Raw genomic sequence first — 14,214 nt, forward strand, 5'->3', positions numbered from 1 at the left:
CCCCTGTTGTCATTGTATTTGAATTTGGTACCTTGAGTATTGTATATACCTTTATCTGAATTAGGGAAGAGAAGGGGAACATCAAAGTGGTGAGACAAAGGATAAAGGGTGAACCAATTTGACAGTAATACTCACAAGACAATGTTGCTGGTGTTTTGGTTTTTTTTTTGCTCAAGACTAGTGCTCTACCACTTGAGCCCTGGGTTCGATTCCTCAGCACCACATATACAGAAAATGGCCAGAAGCGGCGCTGTGGCTCAAGTGGCAGAGTGCTAGCCTTGAGCAAAAAAAAAGAAGCCAGGGACAGTGCTCGGGCCCTGAGTCCAAGGCCCAGGACTGGCAAAAAAAAAAAGAAAAAGAAAAGCCCACAAGACTCCATTTCTAATTAACCAGCAAAAAGTCAGGCAGGAGATGTAGCTCAAGCCATAGTATACTAGAATAGTAAATGTAAACCCCTGAGACTTATTTGGTTGTTGGGCTTGAACTGAGAGCCTGGGAACTGTCTCTGAGCTCTTTCACTCAAGGCTAGTGTTCTATCACTTTGAGCCACAGACCCACTTCTGGTTTTCTGGTGGTTAATTGGTGATAAGTCTCAGGGACTTTTATTTCTGGGCTAGCTTTGAACTGTGAACCTGGGATATCAGTCTCCTGATTTACTAGGATTACAGGTGTGAGCCACCAGCACCTGGCTGTAAGCATAGAGATTTACACCAGTACCACCAACAAAGAAAAAAAAAGAAAGATGGATAGACAGAGAGAGGAAGGGAGGGAAAGAGAAATACAGACATAAAGAGAAATAGGGAGGGAAGGAAGGAGGGAGGAAGAGAGAAAGACAGACAGAGAGAAAGAAAAATAGATTGGGTTAGACTAAATAATTTCATATTGAATAATCTTTTGTTATGTTTTTAAATTCTGTAATGATAGAATTAAAAAAAAACACCCAAATACCCATGCAGGTGAAGTGAATGTCCAGTGCATTTACTGCAGGTCTAACACTTTATAACTGCCATTGCTTTCAGTAGTAATGGTTTTTATAGCTTCTGGTTCCCTTACTTGATCTGTAACCAAGGGCATATTCCTGTGCTCCTTTAAAAGTAATAATATGCACAGATTATCATCTTTCATTATGTGTTTTCTATAAAAACGGAAAAGGGCAATATTATGTAAGCTGAAAATTGAAATCTGGTCTGAGTTTGGAAATAGAATAAAGACTTGGATTTCTTTCAAGTTGTTTTTATTCAGTTCTGGATGAACTAAGAAACAGAGCAAAGAATAGAAACAAGCCAGAGAGGCAGGAAGGGGAACACAGCTTTCCATTGCCTCTGTGAAGTACTCACACAGTCTGCTTTTCTTGCCAATTGTGCAGAGTGTGAGATCCATCAAGTCAAAGAAGCATGGAATGCCAGCCTCCCTGCTTCAATTTTCCCAGCTCAGCCACAATTTCTTCCACGATAGCAGGGGAGCACTCCATGCCTTACAGCCAGTCCTGAGTCTTTGGAGTTCTGCAATGCCCACAGGCAATCTCCCATTTTCTCTCCATTCCATTCTTTATGGTTTTGTTGTGAGCAGGACCTGGAAAAGCAATGAGGAATATATATAGGAGACAGAACTTAAATATCACCAGACAGTATAAAGGAATTATAGTAGCTTTTTAAAAAAAATTTTCAGAGCTGAGAACAGAACTCAGGGCCTTGCCAGGCAAGTGCTCTTCTGCCAAACTAAATCCCCAACCACTCCAGTAGCTTTTGCTGAGTTTAACATTAATGTGTGTGTGTGTGTGTGTGTGTGTGTGTGTGTGTGTGTGCCCACGCTGGGGCCTGAGTCAGAGCCAGTGTTTTGTTCAGGGCTGGCACTCTATCATTTGAGCCACAGCCCATCTTCTGGCTCTTTATATCTTTTTATATTTTTTTGTGTGTGTGATTAATTGGAGATTAGAGTCTCATAGACTTTTCTGTCCAGGCTGGCTTTGGATCTCAATCCTCAAATCTCAGCCTCTTGAGTAGCCTGGATTATGGGTGTGAGCCACCAACACCCAGCATTAATGTAAAATTTTCACTCCACAAACTTGTATGGTGGATCTACTATGTACTTGACCATAAAATAAAAAAATTTAAAAAGTAAAACAGCCTCTACCTTCTGCCTCAAGTTAGCTCATAGTATGGTTAAATTCATTATATCTCTTCTCTAATGAACATTTCTTTACAGAAGGTAAGAAATAAACAGGATGCACTGGCTTGAAACTTCTTAAAAACCATATTGTTGCTGGGCACCTGTGGCTCACACCTGTAATCCCAACTACTTAGGAGGCTGAGATCTGAGAATTGCCAGGCAGAAAAGTCTGTGAGACTCTTTTTTTTTTTTTTTTTGGCCAGTCCTGGGCCTTGGACTCAGGGCCTGAGCACCATCCCTGGCTTCTTCCCGCTCAAGGCTAGCACTCTGCCACCTGAGCCACAGCGCCCCTTCTGGCCGTTTTCCATATATGTGGTGCTGGGGAATCGAACCAAGAGCTTCATGTGTAGGAGGCAAGCACTCCTGCCACTAGGCCATATTCCCAGCCCCTCTGTGAGACTCTTTATCTCCAATTAATCACCAGAAAACCGAAAGTGACGCTGTGGGTCAAAGTAGTAGAGTGCTAGCCCTGAGTAAGAAAGCTCAGGGACAGGGCTGCGAATATGGCCTAGTGGTAAAGTGCTTGCCTCATATACATGAAGCCCTGGGCTCGATTCCTCAGCACCACATATATAGAAAAAGCCAGAAGTGGTGCTGTGACTGAGTACTAGCCTTGAGCAAAAAGGATTGGGACAGTGCTCAGGCCCTGAGTTCAAGCCCCAGAACTGGCAGAAAGCACAACACAACAAAAACCAGAAAGCTCAAGGACAGCACCCAGGCCCTGAGTTCAAGCCCCACAACTGACAGACACACAACACACAAACAAAAAACCCATATTGTTATTCATTCCTGATTGTTTAACATCCCTTTGATCTCTTTCCACCTCCCCCTTTCCTCCCCTTTATGCTGTTTCTCTTAAAATAATACACAACACACCAATACTGTTTTCATTAAATGGGCATGTTTACTATAAAAACAGAGCTGGAAGATTCTTCCTGCTCAGGTCTTCTTTGTCTCTGGGCAATACAAACTGCACATGACTTGCAGACTATTTACTTAAAGAAGTTTGTTCTGATTCTCAGAGGCAGAGAGCTGGGAAGGGCATGACAGAAATAGAGAGCTTAATCATTCTGGAACTGTAGGAATATCACAGACCAGGTGTGGATGTGGGTCAGTTTATAGTCTGTGCAATTCTAGATTCATCTGAAGAAAATGAAAAGTTCTACATGATAATTCACTTTTGGCCTTTGCTGGGACTGGATTGCTTCACAAGCACATGCATTTATTAAACTTGCCCCTCAAATTTGTGGGGGCTGGGAATATGGCCTAGTGGCAAGAGTGCTTGCCTCGTATACATGAGGCCCTGGGTTCAATTCCCCAGCACCACATATACAGAAAACGGCCAGAAGTGGCGCTGTGGCTCAAGTGGCAGAGTGCTAGCCTTGAGCAAAAAAAGAAGCCAGGGACAGTGCTCAGGCCCTGAGTCCAAACCCCAGGACTGGCCGAAAAAAAAAAGAAGCCAGGGACAGTGCTCAGGAGTTCAAGCCCCAGGACTGGCAAAAAAAAAATGTGGACTTAAAACTATTCTAATCTTATTAATTTAGGGCTGGGTGGCTCATGCCTGTAATCTTTGCTACTTAGGAAGTTGAGATCTGAGGATTCTGGTTTGAAGCCAGCTCCGGCAGACAAATCTCAAAGACTTTACATTTCAATCAACCAACAAAATGCTGGAAGTGGAGGTATGGTTCAAGTGGTAGAGTGCCAGTTTTGAGAGAAGAAAAGCCAAGAGGTAGGCTTGGAATATGGCCTATTGACAAGAGTGCTTTGCCTCCCATACATGAAGCCTGGGTTTGAATCCTCAGCACCACATATATAGAAAACAGCCAGAAGTGGCGCTGTGGCTCAAGTGGTAGAGTGCTAGCCTTGAGCAAAAAGAATCCAGGGACAGTGCTCAGGCCCTGAGTTCAAGCCCCAGGACTGGCAATCAAATCAAATCAAATAAAAACAAAAGCCAAGGGCTGGGAATATGGCCTAGTGGCAAGAGTGCTTGCCTCATATACATAAAGCCCTGGGTTCGATTCCCCAGCACCACATATATAGAAAATGGCCAGAAGTGGCGCTGTGGCTCAAGTGGCAGAGTGCTAGCCTTGAGCAAAAAGAAAGGAAGCCAGGGACAGTGCTCAGGCCCTGAGACCAAGGCCCAGGACTGGCAAAACAACAACAACAAAAAAAAAAAAAAAAAAAAAAAAGCCAAGAGACGCTGCCTGGGCTCTGAGTTTAAGCACTAGTACCGGCATACACATGCAAAAAAAAAAAAAAATCAATTTAGGAAAAAGATCTTTTGGGTAACAAGTATGCAGTAGAGTTCAAAGTATATATGCCTCAGGGCCTTCACATTTACTGTTCTAGGGATAAGGCCTTCTCAACCAATATAAATAATATTTTCCCTACAATGATATCACTCCATTATCTTCATTCAGGTTTTTTTTTTTTCATAGCACCCAACATCTGATGGACACATACAGGACTTGTGGAACTTGAAGCATATATAATTTGAGGGTAGCGTTTTAAAAAATTTACTTTATTGTTGTTATAGAAGTGATGTACAGAGGGATTACAATTATATGAGTCAGGTAATGAGTACATTTCTTTTTGTACTCTGTCTTCTGTTCCCTCACTCTCTCCCACTTCCTCCCCCCACCCACCCCGTCTCCACCCACGGGTTCACTTCCCTCATTGTCCAGTGAGCTCTACTGCTGCACTTTCCCCCTTCCCCCTCGAGTTCCGTACCCTCCCAACCCTCTGAAGATGTACTCTTGTGCACACCATACATAAGGTAGACAGAATCATCAAAAAGTTAAAAAAAATAAAGGAAAGAAAAATAGGTCTCTTGCTTCCATATTTTGGGTGATTGTTTCAGTATGTATGATATTATATATAAATCTGAAGAGGCACTTAGGCATTGAGCCTTTGTGTTTTTCTCCTAAGAATATCTTCTTTTGGTTTCACTGTATCTAGGATCCTGTATAATTTATCACATCGCAGTGCATTTTTAGATCTAATTTCCACATTTCAGAGAGAACATTTGTCTCAGAGAGTGCCATTTGTCTCTCCGAGCTTGGCTTACCTCATTTGCCATGATTTGTTCTAGTTCTATCCATTTCCCTGCAAATGACATTATTCTTTCTAATGGCTGTGTAAAATTCCATTGTGTATAATTACATTTTGGGATCCACTCATCTACTGTGGGGTCTCTGGGCTGTTTCCATGTCTTGGCTATTGTGAATAGTGTGGCAATGAACATGGATGTGCAGGTGTCCCTATTATATCCTGGCTCACGATGTGAAGGGTAGATGCCCAGGAGTGGTGTGCCTGGGTTGTAGGGAATGTCTGTGTTTAATTTTTTGATGAACCTCCAGACTTCTGTCCAGAGTGGTTGAACTAGCTTATATTCCCACCAATACTGCAGTAGGGTTCCTACATCCCCACATCCCCACCAATAATTGTTGGTGTTCAAATTCATGATATTGGCCAATCTTACCAGGGTGAGATAGAACCTGAGTTGTTTTGAATTACATTTCCTTTATGGGCAGGGATGATGAACATTTCCTCATGTATTTCTTTGCCATTCTTACCTCTTTTTCTGAGAAGTCTCTCCTTAGCTCCCTTCCCATTTTGTGATTGTTTTATTAGGTTTGGGAGGGGTTAGTTTCCTGAGTTCCTTGTATATGTTGCCTTTGTCTGATGTATTGCTGGTAAAGATCTTTTCCCAGTTTGTTGGCTGTCTTTCTAGTTTAGTAACTATGTCATTAGCTGTGTAAAATCTTTTTATTTTGACGTAGTCCCACTTGTCAAGTCTCTTTTATCTGTTGTGCTCCTAGGAAGCTCTATTCAAGAGGTTTCTACCTTTACCTATAAATTCTAATGTTTCTCCTACTCTCTTTTGCAGTATAGTATCTTCAAGGTTTCGGACATTGTGGTCTTTGACCCACTTAAAATTGATATTAGTGCACGGTGACAAGCAGGGATCCACTTTAGTTTTCTGCATTTGGATGCCCAGTTTTCCCAACACTGATTGTTGAAGATAATAGGTTTACAGATTTTCCTGCCCAGACTGGCTTTGAGCTGCAATCCTTAAATCTCAGCCTCCTAAGTAGCTAAGATTACAGTCATGAACTATCAGAGCGCATCAACATTTTCTAATAATTTATAAAACACTTGTGGCCTATAATTTTCCCACTATGATTTTGATGAAGGCAAGTTAAGTATTTGCATACCTGGGGCTTCTGAATGGAGTGTGATTCCTGCCCATATCTTTTTTCCTGCCAACACAGAATGGTAGCTTTTTTTTTTTTTGCCAGTCCTGGGGCTTGGACTCAGGGCCTGAGCACTGTCCCTAGCTTGTTTTTTGCTCAAGGTTAGCACTCTTCCACTTGGGCCACAACGCCACTTCTGGCTTTTTCTGTTTATGTGGGGCTGAGAAATCGAACCTAGGGCTTCGTTCATGCTAGGCAAGCACTCTACCACTAAGCCACATTCCCAACGCCCTACATCTTCTTAAAGAAATGTCTTTATAGGTGGGACCTGGTGATGTATGCTTCTAATTCTAGCTATTCAGAAGGAAAAGGCAGAAGGATTTTGAATTTGAGATCTGCCTGGGGGAAGTTATCAAGAAGAAAAAAAAAACCTTGTTCTTGTTCAAGGAGCTTTAGGATCTAAAGTCAATACTTCCTGTTCCAAACTTTTTTGTTTTGATGTGTTTTTTTTTTGTTTTTTTGTTTTTTTTACCAGTCCTGGGCCTTGGACTCAGGGCCTGAACACTGTCCCTGACTTCTTTTTGCTCAAGGCTAGCATTCTGCCACTTGAGCCACAGCGCCACTTCTGGCCGTTTTCTATATATGTGGTGCTGGGGAATCGAACCCAGGGCTTCATGTATACGAGGCAAGCACTCTACCACTAAGCCACATTCCCAACCCCCTACATCTTCTTAAAGAAATGTCTTTCTAGGCGGGACCTGGTGATGTATGCTTCTAATTCTAGCTATTCAGAAGGAAAAGGCAGAAGGATTTTGAATTTGAGATCTGCCTGGGGGAAGTTATCAAGAAAGAAAAAAGAACCTTGTTCTTGTTCAAGGAGCTTTAGGATCTAAAGTCAACACTTCCTGTTCCAAACTTCTTTTTCGTATTTATTTTTTATTAGTTTAATAAGTTATATAGAAGGGATTTCATGGTTACATTTCCACACACATTTACAACAACCGACATCTCTGTGTATGTGTATGTGTATATGTGTGTGTTCTGGAGCTTGAACTCAGGGCCTGGGCACTGTCCCTTAGTGCCGAGAGCTCCACTACTGGCTTTTTAATGGTTAGTTGGAGATAAGAGTCTCATGGACTTTCCTGCCTGGGCTGGGCAGAAATGGAGCTGTGGCTCAAGTAATAGAGCACTAGACTTGAGCAAAAAGGCTCAGAAACAAGATCCAGGCCCTGAGTTCAAGCCCCAGGACTGGCACACACACACACTTACAAAAATATACAACAGGAATATAATCAGAATATAATCAGTAGTCTTCTCCCACAGGGATTGTAAAAGGATAGATAAGAAACAGAGTAAGAGAGCTAAAAGACAAAACAAAGGCAAAGCTAAATATAGTTTTTTTTTTTTGTGTTTTTTTTTTGGCCAGTCCTGGGGCTTGGACTCAGGGCCTGAGCACTGTCCCTGGCTTCTTCTTGCTCAAGGCTAGCACTCTGCCACTTGAGCCACAGCGCCACTTCTGGCCATTTTCTGTATATGTGGTGCTGGGGAATCAAACCTAGGGCCTCATGTATACGAGGCAAGCACTCTTGCCACTAGGCCATATCCCCAGCCCTAAATATAGTTGTTTAGGGGTTATATTTGAGTGTCATAGTAGGTTGAGTGGTGTCCCCACTATGTCCAGGTCCTATCCCCTGGAACCTATAAACATTACAATGGAAAAATAGCTAAGGACTTGGAGATAGGAAGGTCATCCTGGATGACTGTGGCCCTAAATCCAATGATAGTCTTCCTAGTAAAAGTGGGAAAGAGGGAAAGTTGACACACACTGAAAGAGACCATATGGTCAAGGAGACAAGAGACTGGAGTGATATGGACACAAATGAAAGACTGCTGACAACTGCCAGATTCAGGAAAAGAATGGACTATGCCCAGGGTCTGCAGGGGCGGCCTTGCTGGAGCCTCACTTTCACACACTTCTGGCCTCCAGAACTTATATGAGTAAATTTTTGTAATCTGAAGCCATCCAATTTATAGTACGTTGTTTAACAGCAGTCACAGGAAGCAAGTGATACAGGTGAAAATGTTCAGGAGGACAAAGAAAACGCTGAAAACAGTGAAAACTGAGGCTATCCATAAATGTTGGGTATATGTGGAGGGTGACTAACAAGATTATGGGGGTAGGGTCTTTTAGTACATTAAGCTGTATGTTTGTGTCACATGGATTTCTGTATGTGTATTATATTTAGCAGTAATGTTTAAAATAAAAAACCGACCCCAAAACTAACAAAGGTCACAGTTCAGACATCTGCCTGTGCATAAGGCCCTGTAATCTCCTAACTAGGGAGAATATGACTCAGTTCCGCGATGAGGGAGGTGCTAACAGATGGAAGAGGGCTGCAGAAATACCTGGTGGTTCAGGAAACCACAAATAGCCCTTTTGTGTATCTATCTGTCCAGGAAAGAAGTGGAAAGAGTATCTGTGGGATTTCTAATGAAAGATATACTCTGCATCTGACAGGCTTTGCTAAACATTACAGATTACAAGTGCCCAACTGGCCTTACAATTACTGGTGAGTAAAGGTTGTGGGCGAGGGATAATAATTGGCTATATCCCATTAAGACTTATTTCCATAGCATTGGTATTTCAGATTCCTTAACAACAGGTAGGCACTTGTAGGTATTATAACATGTAGTCTGGTTTGCATTTCAAAGGTAGAAGTTGAAATGCTGGCAATCTTGCTTAGACAAAAGGGCACAATTTACAGTTCCTAAACAAATACCCAACATCCTTAAGATGAGAAGGAATCTATACCATTTGCCAAGAGTTGGAGCAACAGGCTCAAGATCACCCCAAAGGGAATATTGTGTTGAGCCACAGGACTAAAGCAAGGGTTGACAGTTCATGACTCACCTTCAAAATATCACTAAACTTCAGACATAAACACTGTATGATGCCCCTGGTGAAAGATAGCTTCACTGAAAGTTGTGTGGTTATTGCTGCATACTCCCATGAACTTGGGATTCCAAATGCTCTTTTCTTACCTTTTTAAGATCTATAACACATGATTTTAATTATACAGTTAGGAGCAATAAAAATTAGGATATTTCATTTCTTAGAAATGCAATTAGTTTCATTAGTTAGTTGTGTTCTTTACTATTTGATAATGAAGGTTTCATATCAATAGTAATACCTTATAATTTTATAAAAACCAATTTTCTCCTCTTATATTCCTCTATTTTTTCCACTGTTCAACTGTTACTGCTATGAGATACTTGATACTCTGAAGTTTTCGGGTTGTCCTACCCAGAGTGACACTTAAAAATAGAAAAACAAATTGTAACAAGCATAGTACATTAACCTTAAGATGAACTGTCAGGGCTGGGAATGTGGCAGAGTGGCAGAGGGCTTGCCTAGCACGCATGAAATCCTGGATTCCTCAGCACCACATAAAACACAAAAAGCCAGAAGTGGTGCTGTGGCTCAAGTGGCAGAGTGGTAGCCTTGAGCAAAAGAAGCTTAGGAACAGTGCCCAGGCCCTGAGTTCAAGGCCAGGACTGGCAAAAAGAAAAAAAAGAGCTCTTTACCATATTGAGTCTGTAAATAAAGTTTATGGACTTTTGTTTGTTTTTGCTGGCACCGGAGCTTGGACTAGTGGCCTAAGTGTTGACCCTTACCTGTTTTGCTTAAGACTTGTATGTTCTACCACTAGAGCCACAGGTCTACATCTGGATTTTGCCAGTTGAGATAAGAATCTCAAAAGATTTTTTCCTGCCTGGGTTGATTTCAAGCCATGATCCTCAGATATCAGCCTCCTGAGTAGCTAGGATTACAGGTGTCAGCTCCTGGTGCCTGTCCAAAGTTTTATCTGTTCCTGCTAGAAGACCTCAAGGAACCCTCTTCTCAAGTATTTTAAGTTAGAAATCCTTCACACAATTCCTAAATCAAATATTGAATAGTTATGATCCACTCAGACTCATTAAGATTCAAGATATTGTATGTGCTAATTAAACTTTTTTTTTTAAAAAGGTTCATGGCACAACATCTTAATATATAAAAAGGAGCAGTGGGGCTCCTCCCTGCTCACAAAGAAGGGCTGCAGGGTGTTAGTGCAGACCCTTGACGCAATTCGAATGACTTTGCTTGCACTGTATTCATTTGCAGGACAGAAAGGTGAGCCTTGAAAGGTCTAATAGTGAATAAGCCCACCACCAACTTTTTTGTTAAACCTGTTTGGTGTTTCACCTCCGTACATTATCTTGACAATAAAAAAAAAACACCTCCACGCCCCCCCACCCCCGCACACACACAAAACAAGCCTTGACCGTGTTCAAATGAGAAAAGTGGCTAAGTAATTTTAATGGGAAAAGAAGGAGAAAGGAGACCTGAGAAAAGGCACAAGCACTGTGTTTATTGATCTGAATGCTGATCATCTGAGTGGATTAATTTGTGTAAACTCAAACTGTCATTTGAATGTTTGACAAATGTTGTCGATATTGCTATGATATTAAAAGTGTTTTGTTTCTTTTTTTTTTTTTTTGGCCAGTCCTGGGCCTTGGGCTCAGGGCCTGAGCACTGTCCCTGGCTTCTTCCCGCTCAAGGCTAGCACTCTGCTTCTTGAGCCACAGCGCCGCTTCTGGCCGTTTTCTGTATATGTGGTGCTGGGGAATCGAACCTAGGGCCTCGTGTATCCGAGGCAGGCACTCTTGCCACTAGGCTATATCCCCAGCCCCTTGTTTCATTTTTTTAAAAAACAAAAACCTGTTTGGTGTTTCAATGCTCAGGAACTACCTGGGACTCATTGGGTCCCAGCCCTGGCTCCCATCATGCATTTTTTTTTTTGTTTGGTGCTGGTTATGAGGCTTGAATTCAGGACTTCACACTCACTTTCTTGCTCATGACTGGCACTGTACCATACCTCCAGGCCAGCATTTTGTTGGTTAATTGGAAATGGAGTCTTACAGACTTTTCTGCCCAGGTTGGGCAGAATCTTTTTTTTGCCAGTCCTGGGGCTTGGACTCAGGACCTGAGCACTGTCCCTGGCTTCTTTTTGCTCAAGGCTAGCACTCTGCCACTTGAGCCACAGCGCCACTTCTGGCCATTTTCTGTATATATGGTGCTGGGGAATTGAACCCAGGGCCTCATGTGTACAAGGCAAGCACTCTTGACACTAGGCCATATCCCCAGCCCCTGGCTTTGAATCTTGATCATCTGGGTCCCAGCCTCTTGAGGATTATAGACATGAGCCACCATCACCCAGCTAGTCTGTGCATTTTTTGGTTAAGTGCAAGAGGAGATCCCAACTCAAAACAAAAATGACCCCACTGATTCTCATAACCGAACTGTGGAAATGACATGGATGAACTTCAGGCAGGTCTAGCAGCAAGACATCACCACTCTCCGTGTCTGGTCATGGGAGCTTCTCTTATCGATTCTCATCATGCAAACATCAGGACACCTAGCTAACCATAACTCTGGACACCACGGTCCAGGAGAATTAGAGCATTGGCAGACACCATCTTTGGGAAGGATGGCTGAGGGAGACAGAAACTCAACACTGGGTCTACTATACCTTAAGAAATAAAGTTGTATTTCTAATGTTTCATTTTCAGAATAAAATAGGTAGTTGTGATTGTTTTGTATATGTGATGGGGGAGGAACGATGACATAGTACTGTCTGATCTAGCATCTAAAATGAACGAAGGGCTGACTCCTTATGTACCCTTTCAAGCTATACTTGTCAACACAGGCCTCCGAAGGAGCTACCAGAAACAGGGGGGTTTGGGGACAGACAGGTTTTCTTGCAGTTCTGGAAGCTGAAAGTCTGAGTCTGTTGAGTTCAGAGTGGGCAGCAGAGATGGGAAGTGGCAGCACAAGAGCACAAGCAGGCAATATGTACCTATAAAGACACTCACCTTCTCTCAGATGAGGTGCCGTCCTCATGTAACTTTACTTCTAGAATATTTGCCCTATCTCTAAATATAGTCACAATGGGGGCTTGGGGGCCTATATAAATTTTGGGAAAATATAAAACTGAGTTTATGGGGCTGGAGATATGGCCTAGTGGCAAGAGTGCTTGCCTCGTATACATGAGGCCCTGGGTTCAATTCCCCAGCACCACATATACAGAAAACGGCCAGAAGTGGCGCTGTGGCTCAAGTGGCAGAGTGCTAGCCTTGAGCAAAAAGAAGCCAGGGACAGTGCTCAGGCCCTGAGTCCAAGCCCCAGGACTGGCAAAAACAAAAAAAACAAAACAAAAACAAAAAACAAAATAAAACTGAGTTTATGACACATGATTGATTATACTTATGTGAGTTTCAAAACAAAGATTAAGTACCCTTAAGTAAAGCTCCCTAAATGTTGATTCTCTTTCAGTTTCAGCTAAACAACAAAAAAGAAAACCTGAGAAACAGCATGTAAAATTTAGATAAAGTCATCTTAATTAATTTGTGCTAAAAGTCAGTGCCACAATTTTACTTTGCAAAATGAGTGTTTGCCTTCTCAAAACCATAGCTTTTCAGTTTAAACACACTGAAATTTTGTGCTCATGATGCAGTGCATGGATGTAGGATAACTGACAAGTTATCCTTTCTTCTGTGTACAAATCAATAGTAAAAAAGAAATAACTCAGATCACAGACTATTTTCAAGGTCTTTCAAGCACTTCCACAAGGCTTTCTTGTAAAAACAAATAATTGATACCATTGTCCTTCAAAAAGTACACGATACCTACCTATGAAGCAGCTGTGCCTTGAGACTACTGAGACTAATATGTGGTCCAAGTGCTCAAATATGGCAACAGTACAGGCAGCATATTATTAGTTCAGCATTAATTGCTAATGTCCTTTGAACAATAAATATCTGTAATTTAATTTTACATTAAAGTAAGTCTTGTCCTTCAAGCTAATTTACCCAAACGCAATCTTCACCATGTGTGATTTATTTTTATTGGAAATACAAAGTACTATTAAAGAAAAGATTTAAATAAATTAAAAACTATTCCATATCCCTTACATTAACACAACAAATGTATTTCGCAAATTTACCTTCCACATGCATAGCTGCTGCAGTCATAGTGGACACATGATTTCATGTTGTGCTTCTTTAGCATACAGACACACCCATGTTTCTACATAGTCTTCAAAAATATTATTATTGTGCCAGTCATGGGGTCTTGGACTCAAGACTTCACGTTTTTACTTGACTTTTTGTTCAAGGCTGGTGTTTTACTACTTAAGCCATATCTCTATTCCAGCTTTTTGGTGGCTAATTGTCGAAATGAATTTCAGGGACTTTGCTGCCCAGACTGGCTTCGAATCATGATCCTCAAGTCAGCCTCTTGAGTAGCTAGGATTACAGGCGTGAGCCAGTAGTGCCCAGCTTGCAAATTATTATTATTTTCATGACAATATACATCATTATTGTCATCAAACCACTTTCTTTGATATGTATATTTTCTTCTCCATTCTTTTGCTATTATTAATGATTCAGACATAAACATTCCCATGCATTGACTTTTTCTTCTTTTACTTTAAAATATATATGTAGAATTTATGGGCCAAAGGGTACAGTTGTTTTATGGCCTTGCTATATAGTAACATGTTGCATCCACAAAAAGTTGTATTTATTTAAAATGCCATCTGAAATAAGTGTATTAAACAGTGTCTAAAAGTTTTAAAAATCCGAAGTAGTTTTAAACTTCAGTATTTAAAGTGAAAAATAAGTATTAAAAAAAAAAGTGTGGAACAGCTGGTCTCATAGAGAGAATGAAAAGTTCAGATGAGCCAACTGAAGCAGCGCTTCCCAACTTCCCTCACGTCACAGCACACGTGAGCAGTGACCCTGAAGGCAC

At 41.6% G+C, this 14,214-nt stretch overlaps 1 protein-coding gene across 1 annotated transcript in view; it reads right to left on the reverse strand.

Moving 5' to 3' along the window:
* Nucleotides 1–1,266: 1,266 nt before the first annotated feature.
* Klhl23 (kelch like family member 23) overlaps nucleotides 1,267–14,214 on the reverse strand; it is a 31,558-nt gene continuing 18,610 nt past the window's right edge. Inside the window, exon 5 of the mRNA XM_048345272.1 lies at nucleotides 1,267–1,572. Coding sequence (XP_048201229.1) covers nucleotides 1,431–1,572 — 142 coding nt within the window. The 3' untranslated portion in view covers nucleotides 1,267–1,430. The remainder of the gene's footprint in view (nucleotides 1,573–14,214) is intronic.

Source organism: Perognathus longimembris, chromosome 4 (genome assembly GCF_023159225.1).
Source record: "Perognathus longimembris pacificus isolate PPM17 chromosome 4, ASM2315922v1, whole genome shotgun sequence".
NCBI classification, from domain to species: domain Eukaryota; kingdom Metazoa; phylum Chordata; class Mammalia; order Rodentia; family Heteromyidae; genus Perognathus; species Perognathus longimembris.